This window comes from Bufo bufo, chromosome 2 (genome assembly GCF_905171765.1).
Source record: "Bufo bufo chromosome 2, aBufBuf1.1, whole genome shotgun sequence".
Lineage (NCBI taxonomy): Eukaryota > Metazoa > Chordata > Amphibia > Anura > Bufonidae > Bufo > Bufo bufo.
The window spans coordinates 214735471-214760865 of record NC_053390.1 but is presented as its reverse complement, the minus strand read 5'-3'; the positions used below and the strand labels follow the sequence as shown (position 1 = coordinate 214760865).

The 25395-nt window shown below is 41.6% G+C and overlaps 1 protein-coding gene across 6 annotated transcripts in view; it reads left to right on the top strand.

Annotated features, from left to right (window-relative positions):
- Positions 1 to 17430, top strand: part of CLIP1 (CAP-Gly domain containing linker protein 1) — a 113959-nt gene extending 96529 nt beyond the window's left edge. For 5 of the 6 annotated variants that reach the window (XM_040416162.1, XM_040416160.1, XM_040416159.1 and 2 more), the window contains 5 exons: positions 6203 to 6320; positions 7594 to 7753; positions 11705 to 11760; positions 12554 to 12681; positions 16284 to 17430. In XM_040416162.1, coding sequence (XP_040272096.1) covers positions 6203 to 6320; positions 7594 to 7753; positions 11705 to 11760; positions 12554 to 12681; positions 16284 to 16512 — 691 coding nt within the window. In that variant the 3' untranslated portion in view covers positions 16513 to 17430. Of the gene's footprint in view, positions 1 to 6200; positions 6321 to 7593; positions 7754 to 11704; positions 11761 to 12553; positions 12682 to 16283 lie in introns of those variants that run through there. The other variant, XR_005776153.1, reaches the window with a different exon arrangement.
- The last annotated feature ends 7965 nt before the right edge of the window (positions 17431 to 25395 follow it).

Genomic DNA, 25395 nt, shown 5'->3' with positions numbered 1-25395 from the left:
CTACTAGTAAGTGCAGGGGGACCCCTGGGCGCCGCTCTGCCCACTGATATAGTTCGTTTTTAGTTTTTAAACTAGGGAAAGGTCCTCTTTAAATAACCTTTTTATCTTTCATGATGAACCTTTATTAAAAAAAATAAAAATAACTAAACTTTGTTTTTTTACCCTGAAATATTCTGCTTCATGTTTGATGTGCAAATCAATATTTAGATATACATATAGATATAAAGATTTTTATTTTTTTTGGTGTATGATTCCTTTGTACATATTAATTCTCCCATTTTGTGGTGCTAATATCCTCTAGACAGTGCTCTTGCCTTGGCATAAGGCATTTGAGAAATTAAAGGTGGTGTACTTGGTGTTTAAATGAAATGGATCTTTCCTATTCCTGAAATGAAATTGAATCGTTGTGGATTGCAAACTATCCTGCTGTCTTCCAGCTTGCGCTGCTAATCAATGCTCATCCCATTCCTTTCTCCCTTTCTACTTTTGCTTCCTTTGCTATATCTGTGTGTCTTTAATGGTAAGACTGAAGAAAGTCTATCCACGTTACAACAAATAGTCTTTTTATTTTTAATTTCACATATATTTTTTTTAGTACAGCATCGTTGTACGTATTTTGGCTGCATATGTCCTAAAGTGTCTTGCTTCTGTTTTTGTAAAAAAATAAATAAATAAAAAATAGCCATAAATTATTTTTTCAACAGAAAAAGGAAAAAAATTCTTTTCCTACCTGTATATCACATTTTTTTTCCCTCTTTTCATGTTTTCTAACATGTGGTCTTTATTATCTTGCATTTTTAAGCTTACCCAGTAATACAGTAAGGTACATGTTTCATTACTGAATGTTTATGCTTAAGAAGAGAAGAATCTGTGATCTATTAGAGTAGGTTATTGCAACATAGAGCATGCTGGGAGTTGTAGTCTTAACACTCAGTTGCATTCTTAAACAGTGATCAGATGTTCAGCTACCCAGTAATGTAGATGCTTCCTTCTTTAAAGTACTTTTCATCTAAGCCTTCTATTTCCTGACAGATAAATGCAATAAGCTGTCACTTAGAACAATGGCATTTGTGTTATACCCAAATATGAAAAAATATGTTAAATAAGCAACTGGGTTTCTTGGGAAGCTGAATCTATCTATCACCAGATAAACAAGACATCTTTACCTTTCCTTATAGTGAGAGAATCTAGTTTGAGCTGCTTGCGCGGCTCTTTCTGCACGAGCCTTCCATGTGGATATGCCATAAATGTCCAACATTGGAATACCCTTTTAAAGGTGTTATCCAGGTTATATATAAAAAGGCTCAAGGGTTTTGCCCATGAAAGACATTTTATAGTATATCCATAAGACCATCTGGAACCCTCATATATTGGTAGAACTCTACATCCCACCTTCTGAGGCAGAGACTGACTAGAGAGATGTACATGTACACTACTCACAAAAAGTTAGGGATATTTGGCTTTCGGGTGAAATTTATGGAAAACTTAAAGTTCACAGTACAGTGATATTATAATGTAAAAGTAAGGCATTTAAGTAGAAGCATGCAATGGTGATTTCTTCATCTCAAACTATTTATTGAAACAAAAGTCAACAACCGCGTTGGGTATACCCCCACAAAAAATTTCAGTGTCTTTAATAACTTGTCATGTGGCCTTGAGCAACAGTTGCTGCTTGCCAACAACGTCTTATGCTGTTCACAAGTCAACTTATTGTCTGCTGAGGCATGGCATCCCACCCTTCTTGAAGGGCGGCCCTCAGGTCATTGAAGGGGTACAGAGTTACGAGCCTGTAAACGGCGACTCAGCTGATCCCATAGGTTTTCAATGGGATTCAGGTCTGGGGAAAGTTCAGGCCACTCCATTTGAGGTACCCCAGTCTCCAGCAGCCGTTCCCTAATAATGCAACCTCGATGAGCTGGCGCATTGTCGTCCATGAAGATCAAATTCGACCTGTCGGGTTATGCAGAGGCACAATGACGGGATTAATGATATTATTCAAGTAGTATGGGCTTGTCACTGTACCATTCACAAAGTGTAGGGCAGGTCTGTATTGACTAGACACAACACCTGCCCACACTGAAACACCACCACCAAAGGCTTGCTGGTGACAACAGTGGCTGATGCATAGTGCTCTCCTTGACGTCTCTAACATCGTTGGTGGCCATCATTTCTGCTCAGTGTGAATCGACTTTCATCAGTGAACAGCACTAAGGCCCACTGGTCCTTATCCAGCATACATGGTGCCTGGTGGTGTGGTCAGGTACCCTTGCAGGTCATCTAGCACGCAGCCCACGCTGATGTAAACAGTTTTAAATGGTCAGACGTGACATTTGGCTGCCTCTCACCTCCCTTAAATGTGCCTGGAGTTGTGTGGCATTCATCATCCGTATCCTCAGGGCATTATTTACAATGAAGCGGTCATAAGTGTGGGATGTGGCCAAAGGACGTCCAATTCTATGCCTTTCTGTGACTCTTCCAGTCTCTCTGTTGCAACCTGCTGATGACATTCTGTAACACTCTAAGCTCAGTGGCCCCTTCCGTCTGAGAACATCCTGTTTGAAGCCTCGCAATGGCGAGGTACCTTTGATCAATTATTAGATGTCATATTGGTCTCATGATGTCAAAATGTGAACAGCATGATGAGGAGGACCATTTACATACCAATTCTAATTGAACCAGGAAATTTATTGGGCATTTCCTGGATCAAACACCTGTTGTGAATTTTGCCGTTCAGCTCCTTGTTAGAGAACATCAAGTTGTGCAAAAAGTACTGAAACATTGAACAGTTGGACATGTGCATTCAAAGGTTTAGAGAAGGTTACGTTAACCCCCTAGTGACCACACAGATTTCTTTTTTTAAATCGCATTCCAAAAGCTATAACTTTTTTAGTTTTTTCATCAATGTACTTGTATGAGGTCTTATTTTTTGCAGGACCAGTTCTAGTTTTTAATGCACAGATTTTTTAATGTACCCAAAATGTAGCATTTTGGGTACATGTAATGATTGATTAAAGCCAGTTGTTTAGCTAAAAACCCCTATGTTTAGTTTACGGCAGCCTCAAAAAGGCGTATTAGTGGTCACTAAGGGGTTAAGTTCACCTGTTCATTTTAGGTTCATCCTGAAATTTCACCCACAAGCCAAATATCCCTAACTTGTTCTTAGTAGTGTTTGAAGCTCGCTGTATTCTAATGTATGGGAGTTATGTAAACCATTCTTCAATCTTTTTGGGCATTTTCCATAACACCCATAGACTACAACAGAAATAGACAAATCTCAGTCCAGTCTCCGCCTGATGTGGCTCACATTGTTCTGACATGTTTTAATTCCTTTAAGGGGTTTTCTGACTAACAATATGTATGCCTTATACACAGGATAGGGGATATTAGTATAAGATCTCTGAGGGTTTGACTGAGACTCTCAGTGATCATGAAGACTGAGACCCTCGGGAATAAGTCATCCCCAGTGATCATACACCAATTCTGTGAATGGGGATAAGTGTTAGTTGGAAAACACCTTTAAAGGGGTTTCCCAGAAAAGGTGATCTTTTGGACCCTGCCACTTGAACCACCGCCGATAACAAGACAGTGGGCCCCAAGTCCTCCATTCTTCCTCACGTGGTTGAGTTGAATGTAGTGGTGGTGAAAAATGCGCATTGCTGCTCCATTCATAGTGTTATAGGGCAAGCAATCCATGCCATGCATATACATTGTGCAACACACACCAATCAGAGGGATCAGGTTGCATCAACTGGCACCACTAATTTCTTTTTTAGTGTATCCTACAGGTCTCTTAAAATGAAAGGTTATATCTGGTGATAACTTTTAAAGGGTACCTAAACCTTCACACAAAGCACGGAAGGCGCAGCAGCCCTTCTCAGAGCGATCTCCACCTTCCTCTTGCATAGGATCTGCTCTTCTTTTTTAGCATGCAGAGTATGGATTGATAGAAAGTATATAAAATCTGTACTCCTCATGTCTCCAAAGCAAAGCCAATGTAAGCGGAAGGTGCAGATCTCACTGAGAAGTGCTTCTGCACTTTTTGTACTTTGCGTGAAGGTTTAGGTACCCTATAAAAATAACCAGACACTTTTCACCCTGGAAACAGTGTAGTTTCTCACATGAGCTTTTAAGTCAGTGTAGTGCTCCATGGTTTTCTTTCTTTAGTTTGTTTCCTCAGTTAGTGCCAGCTAGGCTTAGATTCTGCACTTGGTTTGTGTGCGCGCAGAGTCATTAGTATGTTCTGCTTCTTTTAGATTTGTTGGAAACAGCATTGTGTTTCATGTGTTGGAAGTTGAAGGTCTTGAGATTACTGCTCTGATTTTGTAAGACCAAAAGAAAATGGATTGACATGTGTCAACAGTCCTAATTTATAGCTCCTGGCGGAACGCTATTAATGATGTGCGCAATTAGTACAGTTTCATCTATTAATCATGCTGAATTTTCTTTGCTGCTATATGACACTACACTCTTATTAAAGACATTCCTCTCACATAGTGAGAAATTTGGAAACTACTCAAAGGGAACCTGTCACCATGAAAATCCCAAATAATCTGCAGGCAGTGTTCTAGAGCAGGAGGAGCTGAGCAGATTCATTTATATAGTTTTATGGGAAAAGATTCAGTATAACCAGTATTTCATTTATTTATATTCCTGCTCATTCTGGGCTTTGAAGTCAAGGAGGTGTCTTATCAGTGATTAACGGCTATCTCTGTATACACAGTAGAGGGAAGGCTGTCAGTCACTGATAGGACAGACTCCTGGACTTCAAAGACCAGAATGAGAAGGAACTTAAATGTATAAATTACAGGTTTTACTGAATCTTTTCCGATAAAACTACTCAGTCTGCTTCACTTTAATATATTGATTTTTTTGTAGACTTGTGAACTGTGACTATTGTAGGGTGCAATGGTTGGTAATACTACTGTAGAGGACCATCTGATCCTTCCATCATCATACCCAATGCTTTGCATGCTTATTGTGCCGTAAAGCTGTGCATGATATTATATGTGGCTTGGTAACTTCTGATAGACTTCCAGCAAAATGTAGATGAGTAAAAAAGAAAGTGACAAATATATAATATATATGTTTAAACATTCAGGCATTTTTACATGAAGAAGGCATTCTGTAGAATGCATGGGCTGTTTTAGTGTTATATGAAATAGACCTATTCCTATTCTAGAGACAGGAGTATAGCATCATTTGTGACAATGTGACTTTGTTATAGTGTCACATATTAATGGTGTTGCTACTCTTTCAGACCTTTACCGGTATTTCCTGATACAGCATGAATTCTAATATTTTACTGGCCTTTAAAATGCTTGATTTCAATGTTTAAATAACTAAGCTGTACAGATGAACATCATATGTCCTGCACCAGCCTGTAACGCACTGTACTATTCATCTAGACAGCAGGAGTGTAAAATATGCTATACGGTGCCATCTTAAAAATGAAATGGCTCAAGTCTTTGCCTTATATCTTGACTAGGCAATATATTTGGTAACCCTTGCGTCATGGAGTACAGTTATTTCATATGCTTCCTAAAACAGTCCACTATTTGTATAGGATGCCTTGATTTTGCACTTTTTTTTGTAACATATATGTATTGCCTTTTTTTCTATGGTAGTCTGACCTTTTTGTTGTCTATAGGTTTTGTGTGCCATTTAGAAAGTCTTATTATACCTTTCCATCAATCCGATGCTCAGTTTAAAGGGAATGTCCACCTTTGAACATTAGTTTACTATATATAAAAAAACTCTGACGGACTGTGTAAATACTTTGCATTACTTATTGTACTGATCCTGAGTTACAGCCTTGTAATATTCTCTTTAGCTCCTTGACTCGCAGTCTGCATACAATAAAGGTCGCTCTGGTGATCAGTATTCTGTGAAGAGTAGTCTGTATACCTGGCCAAGTCATCATGTAGGAAAAGCTGTCGCTCTGTTTTAGGACATCAGCTAGGTGCACGCTTTTTGATTTGATAGTGACCAGCGGAATTGTGAATGAGCTGTGGACTATAACAAATGATCAATACATGATAAGTAATGTAGATATCTAACTGTACAATTGGATTCAAAGATGAAGATACCCTTTCAGCGGTAGTTAACAATCCCACATAGCAAGTTAGAAATAAGTGCAGGTAAACCATACACGTTGTCTCTAGTCATTTCCTTCTTGTTTGGTTTCTGATTTGTTTTTGTGCAGGGAATCTATTATTAAGAAAGAGTTTGATGAAGAGAAGACATTTCTACAGAAATCTCTCACCAGTACGAGTGCCTTGATCACAGAGAAGGACAAAGAACTAGAAAGACTCAGGAAAGAGGTATGGGTGAATTTCTATTTCCTTTGTAACTGAATTTCGGCCATGTATTTTATGCATTTTTGGGTTTCTGAAGCCTTATTCTGCCCCTTTGTCTGCACCCCATATTTCACAGTGTCTAGCTTTTATTGGGTGTGATATAATTTCTACGGTAGGTCTTTTGCCTCATATAATGTGTCCTGCTTTCCTATGGTAAAGGCCACTGTTATGTCACATGTACTGTAGACAAGTACATTTTTATAGGATGCCCCAAAAAAGGGGGAAACCTAGAATGCTAAAAGCTCCTGGCGCACAGTAATTTACATTTGGGGACCTTTTATATGCCACAGCTATAACACTTAGAAATATTTTATCTATACTAATAAAAGCCCTGTGTGCGTGCTGGTGTCCGTGCATATGTGCCGATTGTTGAAATGTGCATGCGCGGCGCGCCGGCCAATCAACACACGGCGCACCACACACCGCCCACACCAGCGTGCCTCCCAACCACCGCCGCCCCACACACAACCGCCTGGGCACATGACAGGCGGCACGAGCACCCGGAGCCGCAACCAGAAGCGAAAGTGACTCCGGTTGCGAAAAGTTTTGTTATCAGTTTTGCGAGGAGTAGAGGGAGCGGGCGGTGAGATGGAGGACAGGGAGGAGCAGGAAGTGGCGGCTGTCATCACAGGGGACAGGCGCACAGCGGCGGCCCTTTCTAGCGCCCGTTATTGTAACGGGCTAAATATCTAGTATTGTATAAATGTGGTAGACTCTTAATACATAAACTCTAGCGCAACAATTTTACAATAATGCAACTGCAGTCTTGTGAGCTTGATAGTCAGTGACTGAGGCTGTAGTCAGTGCAGCTGACAAGCCCATGACACAATAGCTTTTTCATCCTCGAATCAATAGGAGACCATAATCCTCAGCAGTAGATGGCACCATATACAGCAATGATAGCAGTAGGACTATTCAAATGCTGCACAGAGAGGAAGCACACTTCAAGTTATAGTCTTTATATTTTAGTTCATACTATGAGTGCAAAGGTTTGTATCCTGAGAAATGTGAATGAATGTGCTGCCTTATAATATGATAGGCTAGCTAGAAGATAAGATCACTTTATCTTTTGGTTTTATTGAAAGGTGGCATAACTTACAGAAAGGGAGAGTTTAAGAAAATGTCCTTTATTGACTTCAGACATGGAACATGCACAATATCTGTGTGTATTATGTCATATTCAACATTTTTATCCTTAAAAGATATGTAAGGACAATTCAATATTTTTGTACTTTAGATTACATTGCTTCGGGGAGAGAATGAATCTGCAAAAACCTTACAGTCAGCAGTAAAGTCACTGGAGTCTGAAAAACTCAAGTTGGAGAAAAAAGTGCAAAGCCTCGAGAAGCAACTGGATGAGAACAAAACACAACTCAGCAATCTGTCAAACTCATCAGGTAAGAGTTTATCACTACCACCATACCCAAATCTTCTGTCCTAGTAACATGACAGAGTGCAGCATTTAGGAGTGCAAGACCAGTGAAAGCAAAGTTTTGCATCTTGGCTATGCCAATTTTAATCATAAATTTAGTTTGCTTACACAATTTACTAAAATGTTGTTTCAGAATCTTTTACTAAGCTGGCAACATAGAAAAGTTCATTTCAGCATACCTATTGTTAAAGAAAACCTGTCACGAAATGCAATCTGCAGGCAGAATGTTACAGGGCAAGAGGAGCTGAGAAGATAGCTATATACCGTATTTGTCACCCCATAAGACGCACCTTTTCCCCCCCTAAAGTGGGGGGGAAACGCTTGTGCGTCTTATGGGATGAATACAGGGCAAAAAAATATAAAATGTCCGGCGCGTTGCCGTGGGTCAGGTGGTGTGGCTGGTGCAGGGTGATGGAGAACGGCCGGCCCCGTCTGGTGGCGGTTGATAGGGGCCGGCCGGCAGATTTGCAGGGAGACGGCAGATGATGGGAGCAGGCAGATGAGCGGCGGAGCAGGCTTTCCTGCCACACATGCCTGCTCCGCCTCTAAGGCTGGTTTCACACGGGCGTTGCGGGAAAAGGTGTGGGTGCATTGCGGGAACATGTGCAATTTTTCAGCGCGAGTGCAAAACATTGTAATGCGTTTTGCACGCGTGTGAAAAAAATCTGCATGTTTGGTACCCAAACCCGAAGTTCGGGTTTGGGTTAGGTGTTCTGTAGATTGTATTATTTTCCCTTATAACATGGTTATAAGGGAAAATAATACCATTCTGAATACAGAATGCATAGTACAATAGAGCTGGAGGGGTTAAAAATAAAATAATAAATAATTTAACTCTCCTTAATCCACTTGATCGCGCAGCCGACATCTCTTCTGTCTTGTTCTTTGCTGTGCACAGGAATAGAACCTTTGATGATGTCACTGTGCTCATCACATGGTCCAATCACATGGTTCATCACCATGGTGAGGGACCATGTGATTGGATCATGTGATGTGACATCACCATAGGTCCTTAGCCGGCAGCTCAACATTACAGAAGAAGACAGAGATCCGCAACTACGCGATCAAGTGGACTCGGTGAGTTAATTAATTTTTTATTTTTAACCCCTCCATCTCTATTTTACTTTGCATTCTGTATTCAGAATGCTATTATTTTCCCTTATAACCATGTTATAAGGGAAAATAATACAGATCAGGTCCCCAGCCCGATCGTCACCTAGCAACCATGCGTGAAAATCGCACCGCATCCGCACTTGCTTGCGGATGCTTGCGTTTTTCACGCGGCCCCATTCACTTCTATGGGGCCTGCGTTGCATGAAAAACGCAGAATATAGAGCATGCTGCGATTTTCACGCAACGCACAAGTGATGCGTGAAAATCACAGCTCATGTGCACAGCCCCATAGAAATGAATGGGTCAGGATTCAGTGCGGGTGCAATGCGTTCAACTCACGCATTGCGCCCGCGTGGAATACTCGCCTGTGTGAAAGGGGCCTTAGTCTTCACACATGCCTGCTCCTGTGTACGTGCCCTAGAAGCTGATAGGAGGCATGGGGGCTGATGATAAGGAAGCATGGGGGCTGATGATAAGGAAGCATGGGGGCTTATCTGAGGTCTGAATGGGGGTCTTATTTAGATTGGGGCTCTTATCTGAGGTCTGATTGGGGGTCATTCACATTGGGGTCTAAGCTGAGATCTTATTGGGGTTTTATTACATTGGGGGTCTGATTGGTGGTCTGACCTGAGGTCTAATGAAAAAAAAAATTTTTTCTTATTGTCCACCTCTAAAACCTAGGTGCGTCTTATGGGCCGGTGCGTCTTGTAGGGCAAAAAATATGGTAGTTTTGTGGGAAAAGATTCAGTAAAACTTTTTAATTTATACATATATATCCCTGCTTTTTCTGAGCTTGTCTGCCCTTGTGTACAGCGATCAATGGCCGACAGCTATCTCTGTGTATACACACACACACACACACACAGAATGCGATCAATCACTGATAACACCTCCATGGTATACAGCTGAGCGAAAAAATAGCTGAGTTTTAAATGTATAAAATACAAATTGTTCCTGAATCTTTTCCCACAAAACTATATATCAATCTGCTCTGCTCCTCCTCTTCTATAAGATACTGCATGCAGCTCAGACATCCTGTTCGATGTGACCAGTTCCCTTTAATATATTGATTTGTACACTTGTGAACTGTGACTATTGTAGGGTGCAGTGGTTGGTAATATTACTGTACCGATCTGTACATGTTCAGAAATCTCCCCAATCTCGAAAATGAAGACCGGGAGGAGGAGGTGCAACTTCTTGGGGTACTTTCACACTTGCGGCAGAGGATTCCTGAACTGCCTGCCGGATCCGGCAATCCGGACGCAAACGGATGCATTTGTGAGATGGATCCGAATGCGGATCCGTCACGCAAATGCATTGCAATACCGGATCCATCTTTCCGGTTGTCCTCCGGAAAAATGGATCCGGTATTTATTTAATTTCCCTTATTTTTAAAGGTCTGCGCAGATTAATGCCGGATCCGGCATTCCGGCAATTGTTCAGAATTTTTGGCCGGAGAGAACTGCAGCATGCTGCGGTATTTTCTCCGGCCAAAAAAACTTAATTGGGACTGAACTGATGCATCCTGAACGGAATGCTCTCCATTCAGAATGCATTAGGATAAAACTGATCAGTTTTTTTCCAGTATTGAGTTCCGTCCTAAAGCTCAATACCGGAAAAAAACTGAAAAACGCTAGTGTGAAAGTACCCTTAGGCTGAGTTCATATCACCGTTTACCTTTCCATTGTTTGGATCCAACAGAAAAACAAAAAAAAGGATCCTTTATTTTGAGCATCAGTTGTGCTCAAATAGCATCAGTTTGCATTGTAAAACTGATCCGTCAGTTTGTGTCAGTTCTATCAGAGATAAGGTATTTTTAAATGGAGAAAAAGTCCTGCATGCAGTACTGCCACCACCCGGAAAAGCCTGCCGGATCGGTTTATTGCAAATGTAAAACAGGCCTTAGCTAGCACCAAGTGCAACACTTCACATCACACTAAGAAGAGCTTGGTCACTCTTCTGCATTTACAGAAACCATATGTACACTTTAAAAGGGTTGTCTAAGGGTACTTTCACACTAGTGTTAGAGCAATCCGGCAGGCAGTTCTGTTGCTGGAACTGCCTGCTGGATCCGGAAATCCGTGTGCAAACGGATATCATTTGTTTCTGGGTGCGGATCCGTTTGACAAATGTATTGAAAAACCGGATCCGTCTCTCCGGTGTCATCCGAAAAAACGGATCCGGTATTTTTTTTTTTTCACATTTTTAAGGGTCTGCGCAGACCAGAAAACCGGATCCGTTTTTCCAGAACACTTGTTACCTGATCTGGCATTAATACATTTCAATGGAAAATAATGCCGGCATTCCGGCAAGTGTTGCGGAATTTCGGCCAGAGAAAATACCGCAGCATGCTGCGGTATTTCCTCCGGCCAAATACTGTAAAAGTGACTGAACTGAAGACATCCTGATGCATACTGAACGTAATGCTTTCCATTCAGAATGGACAAAACGGAAGCGTTTTTTTCCGGTATTGAGCCCCTAGGGCGGAACTCAATACCGGAAAACTTTAACGCTAGTGTGAAAGTAACCTTATGAAGACATAAAGACATCTCCAGTTAATCTGCTCTATTATATCATAAGGACATCATAGATGGGGTCCCCATTCAGTACCATCCTCTATGAGCCAGCATGGAAAGCTACTCTGGAAGACTTCAGCATCCAGCTATTCATTTGAATGTCTGCATTTTCTGAACAGCACCCACTGCACATAAAAGGCCTAAATATAAAGATTTTATCTGAAATTCAATTTTATTCATTTTATTATTTATTTTATTATTTAATTTTCACTTTCTATTTAAATTAGGTGATGCCTCATTCAACAGTCAGTACCTGGAGGAAAAGTCATCCATGGAAGGCCAGGTATAGAATATTAGTTAATCAATGTCTATATAACCCCTGTGAATGTAGGATTGATAAATGTACCAGGAATCAACTGCAGGACAGAAACATAAAGTACCTTAAAATTGTGCTGGCAATGCGGAGGGTATGATGTTTGTGAGCCTTACACTGAAAGGGTTACAAAGCAGCACTTTTGTACCCATAGTGACTGGTACAAGCAGCCGTTACATGTGGTCAGGAAGGCAATCTAGAATGACATGAGAAATGTTGTCTGTGTAATACTAAAAATAACCTAAAAAAAAATTATGGTTGTCAATAAACCAATCAACTAACTAACTATTATGGGTGCATCCAACTTTTGTAGATATTCCTTTAATTGCATTTGCAAACACTGTCAGCAATGCTAGCTCATCTTTACATGCAGGGTATGTCTTTGCCTGTATTATTCCTATGTATGTAAGTAACACAGTGACAGTTGTGACAGCATGATTGACTCTCTTAATTCAGGCCTAGATTGTTACCCTGTAAGCATGTATTTTATGTTAGTACAATGGTATATATTGATGAGGCTTTGTGCACATCTGCATTGGATGCACCATTCAGAGCCTCTATCTCCGATCACAAGGGAATAGTAACTATTTTATTGCTAGTGCCAGCTTTGGAAAGCACAGCATCACAGTAAAGATGTCTATACAAGTATTGTGTGAATTTCTGAGGGCTCAACCATTTGATTAAAATATTAGCTTAAATTGTGATCCTGATGTATTTGAATTGTTCTCAATGAGTGAAGCAATCTTTTGTGTTTTAATACTAGATTGAATTTCTCAATTCTGTCATCATTGACCTTCAAAGAAAAAATGATGATTTAAAACAAAAGATTGACAAGATGGTCGAAGCATCGCTGAATGGAAACAATGTGGAAGATATGGATAACTATGACAGGTATTTGTAGTTTTGTATTAACGTTAGAGTATTGCATCGGATGTATACTTTGGGAAGGTTTCCTGACGTATACCTCTAGCTGAAAGCTTCAATATGTGCCACTGTTTATGCAATACAGTGGCAAGCATTGCCACTGTTCTACACAAAAAGTATAGTAAACCACAAAAATGTGTAGTTCACTATACTTTTCTATATTCTCCCAAGCTTTTCCTAGTGTCTGTGCCAAATGTAGGGGTTTAACGTGATGTGTACAGAGTATAACACTTTGGTTTGCATTTTCAATATTACATAGAAAGCAAATATTAATTGCATAATTAAAGCAGTACACCAAAAGGACATAAGATTTTTAATAGAAAATGACTCACCCTGCAGAAGGGCCAATAGGTTTAAGGCTACTTTCACACTAGCGTCGGGGTTCCGCTTGTGAGCTCCGTTTGAAGGCTCTCACAAGCGGCCCCGAACGCATCCGTACTGCCCCAATGCATTCTGAGTGGTTGCGGATCTGCTCAGAATGCATCAGTCTGGCAGCGTTCAGCCTCCACTCCGCTCAGCAAGCGGACACCCGAACGCTGCTTGCCGTGTTCGGGTGTCCGCCTGGCCGTGCGGAGGCAAACTGATCCGTCCAGACTTACAATGTAAGTCAATGGGGACGGATCCGTTTGAAGTTGACACAATATGGCTCAATTTTCAAACGGATCCGTCCCCCATTGACTTTCAATGTAAAGTCTGGACGGATCCGTCTGAACTACTTTCACACTTAGAATTTATTTTAAACTATAATGCAGACGGATCCGTTCTGAACGGATCCAAACGTCTGCATTATAGGAAAGGATCCGTCTGTGCAGACAGCAGACGGGCCCGCTCTGAACGCTAGTGTAAAAGTAGCCTTAGGTGGTTAGACCAATTAGAGGGGTTATATATTTATTTTTTTTCACAAAAAAAAAAAATTCCAAGCAGCTGCTTGATAACCAGCAGTTTTACTAGCCGTTTTGCCCTTGGTGGATTTGCACTGCAGATTTTAAAAATCTCATTCCCATGCTAGGCAAATTTTTGACCTGAAAAATGAGTTTGCTGCAAATTTCTGATTCTGTTGCATAAATTATGTGGATTTTAACTGCAAATGTCACCATTTTCAGCATAGCCTAAATGAAATCCTCTAAGAATCCTCCACAAAATATGCATGCAAATTTGAGACGAAATCCTCAGTGGATACTTCATTGAAATTGCAACACCAAAAAGAAAGTTATGGAATTATTTAGATCACAGGATCAATAGATATCTTAATGATATGCAAGTTGTAAAAAAATGATTTATTCAGTATTAAGTAGGAGCACCAACCACAGAAATACAAGCACTTACACACCTTGGCATGCTATCAGTGAGGTTATTAATGGTTGAGGAATGTTTGGTCATGCTGAATGACACACAAATCATCAAGATCCGCCGCTGGCTGCTCCCTTTGCAATTGCTGACCAATGACATCCCATATGTGCTTGATGGGAGACAAGTCCAGAGATACTGCAGGTCACGGTAGCATGTTTAGGCCATGCAGACTGCTCACAGTAGTACGATCTACATGCAGTCTGACGACGTCCTGTTGAAAAATGGCTCCTTGGACACTTTGAAGAAATGATCACACCACTGGTTCCACGACCAAATCAATGTAACGCTTTTTTGTGATGATGTCCGTGTAGTCTCCAGACCAATCTTTGGCTATTGTTGCATCTGAGACAAAAGTGGAAGAGGATAGACCTCCATTCCAGCCTCCATTGTTATCTTTTTGTGCACTATGATAGCCTTTGAGAGCAGTGGCGTGAGGTTAATGGAACACATGTAGCTGAATGTCTGGCCTGTAGCCCAATGTCATGCTAATGCCTTCTGATGGTTTGTGTAGACACTGTTTTCTGCCCTAGGCTTAGGATGTGATGTCCATTTTTACTTACAGTAAAGAATAGATCACTACCCGCCATTCTTCTAATCCAAGGGTGGGGAACTTTTTTGCTGGCGAGGGCCTTTTGGATATTTGTAACATTGTTCGCGGGCCATACAAAATTCTCAACTTAAAAATTACTGCTATATTTGGTCAAACATATAACTGACTTAGGGGTATGTTACAGAAATTGTGCTTCAATAAAAAAAAAAATCTAGAGTGCTGTATTTTTGCAGCATAAAATGGAGCCTGCTCTATATATATTACATATAGTACAGTCGCCATTTTGACTAAACATAGAAGTCTAATTTTTAAGTTCAGCATGTTATGGGGGTCCAGAGAGGGGTTCACCCAGCTTTTACTCTCCCTACTACTGCCCCTGTCTCTTCCTTCGCAACTGTCCCTGCCTTTGTCCCTTTCTCAGCCTCAGATCTGCCCCCCGCCTCCATCAGACCGCCATCAGATCCACCAGCCTCAGATCAGACCCCCATCAGATCCCACATTCTCAGATCAGGCCCTAGCAGACCTTCCTTACCCTCAAATCAGCCGCTATCAGACCCCCCAGCATCCAATCAGACCTCAGATCAGACAATTAAAATAAACTTGCCTCTCCAACTCTCAACGGCTCTGCCACTTGGCAGATTCACTTACTCTCCCTGGTCTTCTTCCCACCGCGCTGTACTGTGACCTGACAGTGCACAGCGTCAGGTCATAGTGCGCGTCTACGTGCACTACGTCCTGACACTGTACGGGCCGGAAGAAGACCAGGGAAGGTGAGTACAGCTAGCGCAGTGCTGTTCTCACCTCCCTTGCCTCCTGCATGCTAATGACCGCTTCCACAATGGAAGCTGTCATTAGCATTTTTACTATATGCTCTGGCAGGGGGCCGGGGGCCACATGAATTAATCACGGCCCGTGGGTCGGCGGTTCCCCTCCCCTGTTCTAATCGGACAATTCGTCCATGTAGAGGTTCTCTTCTGTCCACTTCTTGCTGTCAGTCCAGTTCCTCGTTGTTCTCCCCACCACCTGGATATGCAATGTTGAACAGTGCCAATATCTTGGCCTAGGCACGTAGCAATCTGCCAGAGCGATAAACCAAGGTCTCTCAGTTCAAGTATTCTATTCCTCTGTTTGCGACAAGTAGTGCTAACTGACACATCAATGAATAGGAGGCATCCCACAATCATCCCATAACACTTTGATAACATCTGATTTTTGAAGTTTCACGTGGCTAAAAAAAAACTTTGGTTTCAATCAACTTTTATGCCCCTCCCACATGTCACAGATTGTATGTAGGTGCTTGAAAATTGAAAGGGGTTCTACACCTTTTTATCACTGATGACCTATCTTTTGGATAGATCATCAGCATCTAATCAGCGGGCATAGCTCATCCCCATTGAAGTGAACGGGGCTGAGCCACTCCCAGGCCAGGAATAATAGTCGTGACGTCATTGGCCTGTGGGAAACCGTGAGAAGACCGCATCGCTACGAGTGTCGATGCATTCTCAAATAGCTGATCGCGAGGGTCCCGGGTGTCCACAGGATAGATTATCAGTAATAAAAAGGTGTAGAACTCCTAGTTTTGGCTAAAAACTGTATCAAAATCTAAAGTTTGAACTGATTCTCAAGTTTTTACTGAATGTTGTAATCATTTTGCTTTTCTGCATTTTAGTTTGAATGGTACTCAAGCCAAAAAGAAAGTGCCCCCTCGCTTGTTCTGCGACATCTGTGACTGTTTTGATCTCCACGACACAGAAGACTGTCCAACGCAGACCCAGTTGCCTGACTCTCCACCTCATTCCAATTTCCATGGTAACAGAAAAGAAGAGCGTCCATATTGTGATATCTGTGAGGTATTTGGTCATTGGACAAGTAGCTGCAATGATGATGAAACTTTCTAACCTAGCGTCATTGTACCCTTGGAAATACATCACTTTATCCTTGGAAGTGTATCTACCGCACCAGCATTCATATGCACAGGCTTCTGGAAACATTTACTACTTTTTCAGTTACACATATGCCTATCGCTTCCCTGCACTGGCTGAAAAGGGGCTGCTATTCTCAACCAATGAAATCATTGCTTCTTTATACCATTTAAGGGCTTCTAAGATCTCATGCAATCTATGCGTGTGCTAACATTCACCCAATGTTATTACATTAATAGGAAGCTTTTGTTTGATATTTGCACTTTTGAACATATAAATGCCTTCATTGTGACACTGGATGTAAACTACATATCAGACTTTTCTTTCACCAGTCTAAAGAATGGTGAACAGATGAAAGAAAAACTGGTTTTCTATGATTACCGGTCCTGAAAATGCCTACAGTTGCACATTTAACCTGAACAAATGTATACTGTATGAAAAGGTGAACTTGACGATAGCACTTGTCTTTGGTAGCACAATTTTTAGTGTGGGAGCATCTTTTGCAGTGAACAGACTCAATGGCATGGTCATTAATATATTCTTCACAGGGAATTATAAAGGCATCACGCTGGTAATGACAGGTGCTAGATACAAGTCACTTTGCCCTGTGTGAGATTTCCAGTATATCTGTATGAATTATGACTGCTGCCCGTTCAGGGTCTGAAAAGAGCGGTCTCTCGTTTTACTGCATTCTTCACTATGTCAGGCTTCATACAATACACTTTTAGGTTACGTTTTTGCGTTCTATATCATGTGCTGCTGACTCTTCTCAGCCAGGTAATTGTGGAGCTAAGCATTGGTGAATTTATCTGCCAAAATACTTTCTTCATAGATTATGGACCTAGAGGTGAAGGTGGATTGGTCATTTTTTTAATGTTGCATTTCCTTCATAAATTAGAATATTTAAAAATTTCCCAGGACTCCAAACCGTGAAATGTTGTACTGTTTGGTGGAGGTTTACATGCAGGTTCACACATCAGAGAAATCTATGCATGCAGCCCTCCATATGCAAGTCCGTAGATTCCTATTATTCACATATATGTAAAGAAACCAACACAGGTCCATTCACTGCAGTCCTCAATAACATTTTTATATACAGTGTTCAAAGTGACAGTATTCTTAGCTGAAACAAATACAGTCTGCTTTGGAGTCTTGAACATCTTTAAAGGGGTTGTTCACTCCTTTTATAAATCACTATCTGATTGGCAGGGGTCAGAAATTAACGTCCACGCCAATTAGCTGTTGGGAAATAGCTTCAGCACAGGAACTATAAAGATCCATCCATGGTGAAGTGGAAGCAGCCGGCTACTGCAGCACTGCCCCCAGTGACGTGAACGTGATATGTAAGGCAGTAACCGGCTCTGTCCAATGCACAGTTTTGGCAACAGAGCTACTCTTGAACAGCTGATTGATGGTGGTGCCAGGAGTCAGATCTCTGCTGATCTGATTGTGTATCCTAGGGATAGGTCATCAGCAGGTTAGTCCTGGAAACGCCCTTTAAAGGGCATCCCGCATCAGATTTGTACCTATGACACTGGCTGACCTGTTACATGTGCACTTAGCAGATGAAGGCATCTGTGTTGGTCCCATGTTCATATGTGCCTGCATTCATGAGAAAAATGAGGCTTTAATATATGCAAATTGTCCTCTAAGGGCAATGGAGTCAGAGCAGAGCCTCTAGGGGTAACAGCAATCTCTCCAACTGCCGCCCCCTCTGCAGTTTATTGACAGGGCCAGGCGAGAGGACATTTTCACCGTCTGGCCCTGTCAATCAAAGTGCAGAGGGTGCAGCAGTTGCAGAGAACGCTGAGCCTCTAGGTGTAATGGCAACGCCCCCATTACCTCAAGAGGCTCATTTGCATATACGAAAACATCATTTTTCTCAGCAATGCGGGTACATATGAACATGGGACCAACACAGATGCCTTCAGCTGCCAAGCGCACATGTAACAGGTCAGCCAGTTTCATAGGTACAAATCTGCTGACAGATGCCCTTTTAAAGAGGAATTGACACTGCGCCAACAGTAAAAAAGGGGAACGACCGTACCACTCTGGATTTTTCTGGGGAAAAAATGAGGTGGATGACCTCTTTACATATAATTTCCAAATATATTTAAGCCATAACGTTTAACGTTGCAACAAAGACCGGACGCCCTGTAAGGAATTACAGGGTAAATCGACTAACTCATTACCAGTCTAAAAGGTAATACATAAAGTTATCCTGGTTCAGTTTGTGCCTCAGACAGTCTTACAAAACTCCCAGAATACAATTTTTACATTGCATTTTATATCGGAATACTAGAGAAGAATTCAGTATTTCCTTTTCCTGTGCCTGCTCTCTTCTTCTTGAATTCCTTTACCCGCTTCCCCTTCTTGTAAGAAGATTGGAATCTCGATCTTCAGTCTACCTATGTTGTACTTGACACCTTGTTATATTACTGTATAAAGTCTGTTTATAGAGTATGTTGTTAAGACATTAGACAGGGAAATTTCTCAGAATATGTATATGAACGTGCTTGTTAAATGTATAGTAGATGTAAGAATGGATGAATGTAAATATACATATTCTCTCCAAATAAGAAGAGGTGATCAAAATCTTTCTATCCATATAATGTATTAATAATCCAGTACATATTTATTGTTCATGTAATATGTATGTTCTTAAGTGAGTTTTCTTACATTGAGAATTCTGTACCTGGCTTTCCATGGATACATTTGTAATTGGCGAGTAAAAGCTGTATTAACTTAATAAATACATTTTGAAGATATTTTGTGTTTACTACTGATTCATTTCATCAGAAAATGCCAAACCTTTTAGATATTATATTTATGAAATGGTTAAAATAACTTCATTGACATTACAAATATTTAAATGCAGTCTGTCACCGAATTTTCACCCATTTAAACGATCGGCAATGGCCAGCAGAACGTTGCCCAAGCACGCTAGACTCCTGCGTAGAGCAATTCTCTGAGGAAGTTACCCTCTAGAGCCAGGGATGCTCAACTTGTGGCCCTCCAGCTGTTGCAAAACATCATGCCCTGCTGTAGGCTGAAGGCTGTAGGCTGTCTGGGCATGCTGGGAGTGGTAGTTTTGCAGGGAGGTAATGTTCTATGCAGGACATCAGGGGAGAGGGGGGAGGATGCCAGGCACAGGGGCAAGCTGAATACATACGGTTGTGTGAATTCACCCTAATTAAGTTTATTTATAAGAATCAGCACATTGTCATGCATATAGAATTTCATTATTATGTACAGTTGTGTTCAAAATAATAGCAGTGTGTTTAAAAAAAGTGAATAAAGCTCAAAATCCTTCTAATAGCTTTTATTTCCATACACACAAATGCATTGGGAACACTACACATTCTATTCCAAATCAAAACATAAAGAAAAATATATCAAATTTGTGGTGTTCCGCTAAAAGAAATTTAAAGGGGTTATCCCACTTAGCAGTTTCATACTTACCTGCTGCCACCGCGCGTTCACTTCCTGGATTCTGGCTGGGGGCGGGCTTCATCTTGATTGAAGTCTTCTCCCGGCCGGGCCGCGCGCTGGACTGAACGCGCACGCTGCCGCGCATGCGCAATGTGACTTATTTCTGGCCAGTATAGTACAGAGCCGGCGTGCGCGTTCGCAGCTCTGTACTATTCTGGCCGGGAAGAAGTCACCGTCGCGCATGCGCGGCAGCGTGCGCGTTCAGGACAGCGAGTGGCCCGGCCGGGAGAAAAGAAGAAGTCTTCTGGGCAAGCGCGACCATCGGGATCTTGCGGAAGAGCGGTGGTCGTAACCAGGGGAGACCGAGTCACAACAATAAGGTAAGTGGGGATGAATTTTCTCCTAATCGGTGGGAATTTGTTAATAAAGTATATTTACAAAAATGATCACTGTCAAATCATTAACAGATTTAACAGTGATCATTATGATGGGATAACCCCTTTAAGTGAATATTAGACTGTTCAAAAAAAAATAGCAGTGTTTGTATTCTTCTTTACAAACTCAAACATTTACTATATAAACTGAAAAATGTTTGAAGATTTTGCTTTCCTTTGAATCACTTCACTAATATTTAGTTGTATAACCGCTGTTTCTGAGAACTGCTGTACGTCTGTGTTGCATGGAGTCAACCAACTTCTGGCCTCTGTGAACAGGTATTCCAGCCCAGGATGATTGGACTACATTCCACAGTTCTTCTCTATTTCTTGGTTCTGCCTCAGAAACTGCATTTTTGATGTCACCCCACAAGTTTTCTATTGGATTAAGATCCGGGGATTGGGCTGGCCACTCCATAACGTCAATCTTGTTGGTCTGGAACCAAGATGTTGCACGTTTACTGGTGTGTTTGGGGTCGTTGTCTTGTTGGAACACCCATTTCAAGGGCATTTCCTCTTCATCATAAGGCAACATGACCTCTTCAAGTATTCTGATGTATTCAAACTGATCCACGATCCCTGGTATGCGATAAATAGGCTCAACACCGTAGTATGGGAAACATCCCCATATCCTGATGCTTGCACCACCATGCTTCACTGTCTTCACAGTCTACAGTTCACAGTCCACTTTACCCAAAAAGAACAATCTTACTTTCATCAGTCCACAAAATGTCTCTTTAGGCCAGTCAATGTGCTCTTTGGCAAATTGTAACCTCTTCAGCACGTCTTTTTTTCAACATTGGACTTTGCAGGGGCTTCTTGCAGTTAGTTTGGCTTCACATAGGCGTCTTCTAATTGTAAGGCTGGGTTCACACGAGCGTGTCCGGATTAGTTCCGGATGCGTCCCGGTGTGTTGCGGCAAACCCGCGCGAGTAGGAATGCAATTGCAGTCAGTTTTGACTGCGATTGCGTTCCGATGTTCAGTTTTTATCGCGCGTGTGCAATGTGTTTTGCACGCGCGTGATAAAAAACCGACTGAGGTACCCAGACCCGAACTTCTTCACTGAAGTTCAGGTTTGGGTTAGGTGTTGTGTAGATGTTATTATTTTCCCTTATAACATGGTTATAAGGGAAAATAATAGCATTCTGAATACAGAATGCATAGTAGGTGATCAATTGAGGGTTAAAAAATAAAAAAAATTAACTCGCCTTCTCCTCTTGTTCGCGTAGTTCTCCCGGTCTTCAGTTCTTTAAAAAGATGAACTATGGGCTAAAGGACCTTTGGTGACGTCAGATCACATGCTCCAATCACATGGTCCATCACCGCGGTGATGGAGCATGTGATCTGACGTCACCAAAGGTCCTTTAGCCCATAGTTCATCTTTTTAAAGAACTGAAGACCGGGAGAACTACGCGAACAAGAGGAGAAGGTGAGTTAATTTTTTTTATTTTTTAACCCTCAATTGATCACCTACTATGCATTCTGTATTCAGAATGCTATTATTTTCCCTTATAACCATGTTATAAGGGAAAATAATAGTGTATAGACTGTCACCTAGCAACCGTGCGTGAAAATCGCACCGCATCCGCACTTGCTTGCGGATGCATGCGATTTTCACGCAACCCCATTCACTTCTATGGGGCCTGCGTTGCGTGAAAAACGCAGAATATAGAGCATGCTGCGATTTTCACGCAACGCATAAGTGATGCGTGAAAATCATCGCTCATCTGAACAGCCCCATTGAAATGAATGGGTCCAGATTCGTTCACCTACCGCATTGCACCCGCGCGGAAATCTCGCCCGTGTGAACGCAGCCTAACAGTACTCACAGGTAACTTTAGACCTTCTTTGATCTTCCTGGAGCTGATAGTTGGCTGAGTCCTTGCCATTTTGGCTATTCTTCTTTCCATTTGAATGGTAGTTTTTCGCTTTCTTCCACGTCTTTCAGGTTTTGGTTGCCATTTTAAAGCATTTGCGATCATTTTAGCTGAGCAGCCGATCATTTTCTGCACTTCTTTATATGTTTTCCCCTCTCCAATCAACTTTTTATTCAAGGTACGCTGTTCTTCTGAACAATGTCTGGAACCACCCATTTTCCTCAGAATTTCAGAGAGAAATGCCCTGTAACCAGCATGTACAACATTTGCTGCCTTCCTTCCTTAAATAAGGGCAATAAGTGCCACCTGTTTTTCAAAGAATAAATGACCTCACTCATTGAACTCCTGCTATTATTTTAATCATCCCCCTTTCAATAAGTGATTGAATTACATAGAATCAGCAGCATGCATGTCATGACTGTTGGGTTTCTATTACTCTACTACACCTGCTAGTAAATTATTTGCCATGTAGAAATATTTCTACCAAAAACAGTGATTGATCAGGTTAGCGATGTCTGACTGCTATTTTTTTGAACACAACTGTACATATTTCATTAGTAGGGCTCAGTTCTCACTAGTGCCATATCTACAATTTTGCGGAACGGATGCGGACCCATTCATTTCAATGGAGCTTCAAAAGGATGGATTGCCCCGCAAAAAGGATAGAACATGTCCTATTCTTGTCCGCAATTGCAGACAAGAATAGGCATTTCTACCACAGGACTGGCTGTGTGCTTTCTTCAAAATTCACAACGCACACGGGCAGGTATCCGTGTTTTCTAGACCGCAAAACACAAATGGTCTGAATGGGCCCTAATGTATAAAAAAAATTTTTTTATATAGGTTAAAGGGGTTCTCCAGGCTTTTAATATTGATGACCTATCCTCCGTATAGGTCATCACTATCAGATCGATGGGGGTCCGACACCTCCACCGATCAGCTGTATGAGGAGACGGTGCGCGCAGTGCGAGCGTTCCGTCTCCCGTCTATCTTCCTGCTGCTGCTATGTCTATGGCAATGCAGTAGCGAGCAGGATAAGAGAAGGGAGACGGCACATGCACACTCCTCATACGGCTGATTGGCAGGGGTGCCGGACCCCTCCCTTCGATCTGATATTGATGACCTATCCTGAGGAACTCCTTTAAACATAACACATAAGGCCTCATGCACACGACAGTATGGCTTTTTCAGTGTTTTGCGGTCCGTTTTTTACGGGTCCGTTCCGTTTTTTGTTTCCGTTGTGTTTCCGTTTCCTTTCCGTTTTTCCGTTCCGCTTTTCCGTATGCCATATACAGTATACAGTAATTACATAGAAAAAATTGGGCTGGGCATAACATTTTCAATAGATGGTTCAGCAAAAACGGAACGGATACGGAAGACATACGGATGCATTTCCGTATGTGTTCCGTTTTTTTTGCGGACCCATTGACTTGAATGGAGCTAAGCACCGTGATTTGCGGACAAGAATAGGACATGTTCTATCTTTTCACCGTACGGAAATACTGAAACGGAATGCACACGGAGACACTTCAGTATTTTTTGCTGAACCATTGAAATGAATGGTTCAGTATATGTACCGCATACTGAACTACAAAAACGGCCAGTATACTGAACGCAAAATACTGTCGTGTGCATGAGCCCTAAAGGTGATGTGAACCCAGCCTAAGTCAGATCCATTCTCAAAATGATTTTTATAAATCCACTTTTCATGGCAAGAACAGTGCTGCAGACTGGGCTATTCTTGCTGTCCCACATACCAGAGTCCCGGTGGAAAGCGAAAGCTGTATCATAAACAGGGCCCGACTATACATTAACATCAGTATGACATTTGTTACCTGTTGATCTTCCCTGTAGCCTGTGTGTACTATAGTACATGATGTAATTTGTATCTTTCCTCACATGGTAGCATTTGAGAAGAATCTGACCTGCCGGAGCTAGAGCAGTAAGAAAGTGACAGATGATAGCCATTTTCATTGTCAACATCATAGGGCCCCTGTAGCATAAGTGATCACACATTAGGCTAGGGTTACATCGTGACATCATGAAAGTGAATGTGGTTTGGATTTTCATGCCATAATGGTTACCACATTTATTTACAGACACTGCGCTGTCCAGTACAGAGGGAGATCAATGGCAAAAGAAGAGGCTCTGCTCACATCATATGCCAGCAATGCTGCTGGACAGTGGATATGGTGAGGGCAAGTTGTCAGTATGGGGACATAGGGAGTATGTGAGGGCAAGGCTTACCCCAGTTTTACCCAATATAAGGCCTCGTGCACATGTTGAGACGCTCTTCCCATTCATTTCCATGAGGTCTGCACTTGATCAGCGTATTTGGAGGCTCATAAAGTGTGTTTTTATCATCTGTCGTGCTATATTGAAATATGTTGTATCCCTTCAATTTTTTTTAAGATGAAAGTATGTATTCTCTTGTATCGAGGAAAAAATAATTGGTGAGAAAAAAAACACTACGCAAAAATGACATTAAAAGCTAATATTTGTTTCTCATGTTTTTTGAAGCAGGAAAAAAAAGGTCTGGGTGAAAAATGCAGTCCCGGGGCATACTGCAATTTAGAAAAAAAATAAAACTTCAAGGGTTAAAAAAACACTAGAAAAAAAACTTTGTTTTTTTTATATTTCTCACTTCCTTGCAATATCTGCAAGTGGTGTTTTGCCCAAAAAAGCAGCAAAAAAAATATAAAAATGCACAGTTCATCAATATCAGAACAGCGGGCGTCTGACACCCAGCACCCCTACTGATCAGCTGTTGTGGTTAGCCACGGGTGCTAAAAGCAGAAGGCTCCGTCCATTGTGTAGTTGCCTGACCTGTGTACTGCAGCTCCGCTCCCATTTACTTGAATGGACATTCTGGTGGTTTAGTGCCTGCAAGACAGCTGTCAGATTCCCTTCAAGCCTCTGACATACAAATTCACACACATAAAGGTAAACCTTTCTGGGGTCTTCAGTAATGGAGATATTTAAGATAATGCGGGACAGATCAGACCTGGAATAACATTGGAATATCCCTTTAGGGTGGACTCACACACAGGTTTTGGGCTCATGCACACAAATGTATTGTTCAGGGGTGGCCAACCTTACAGACACAAAGAGCCAG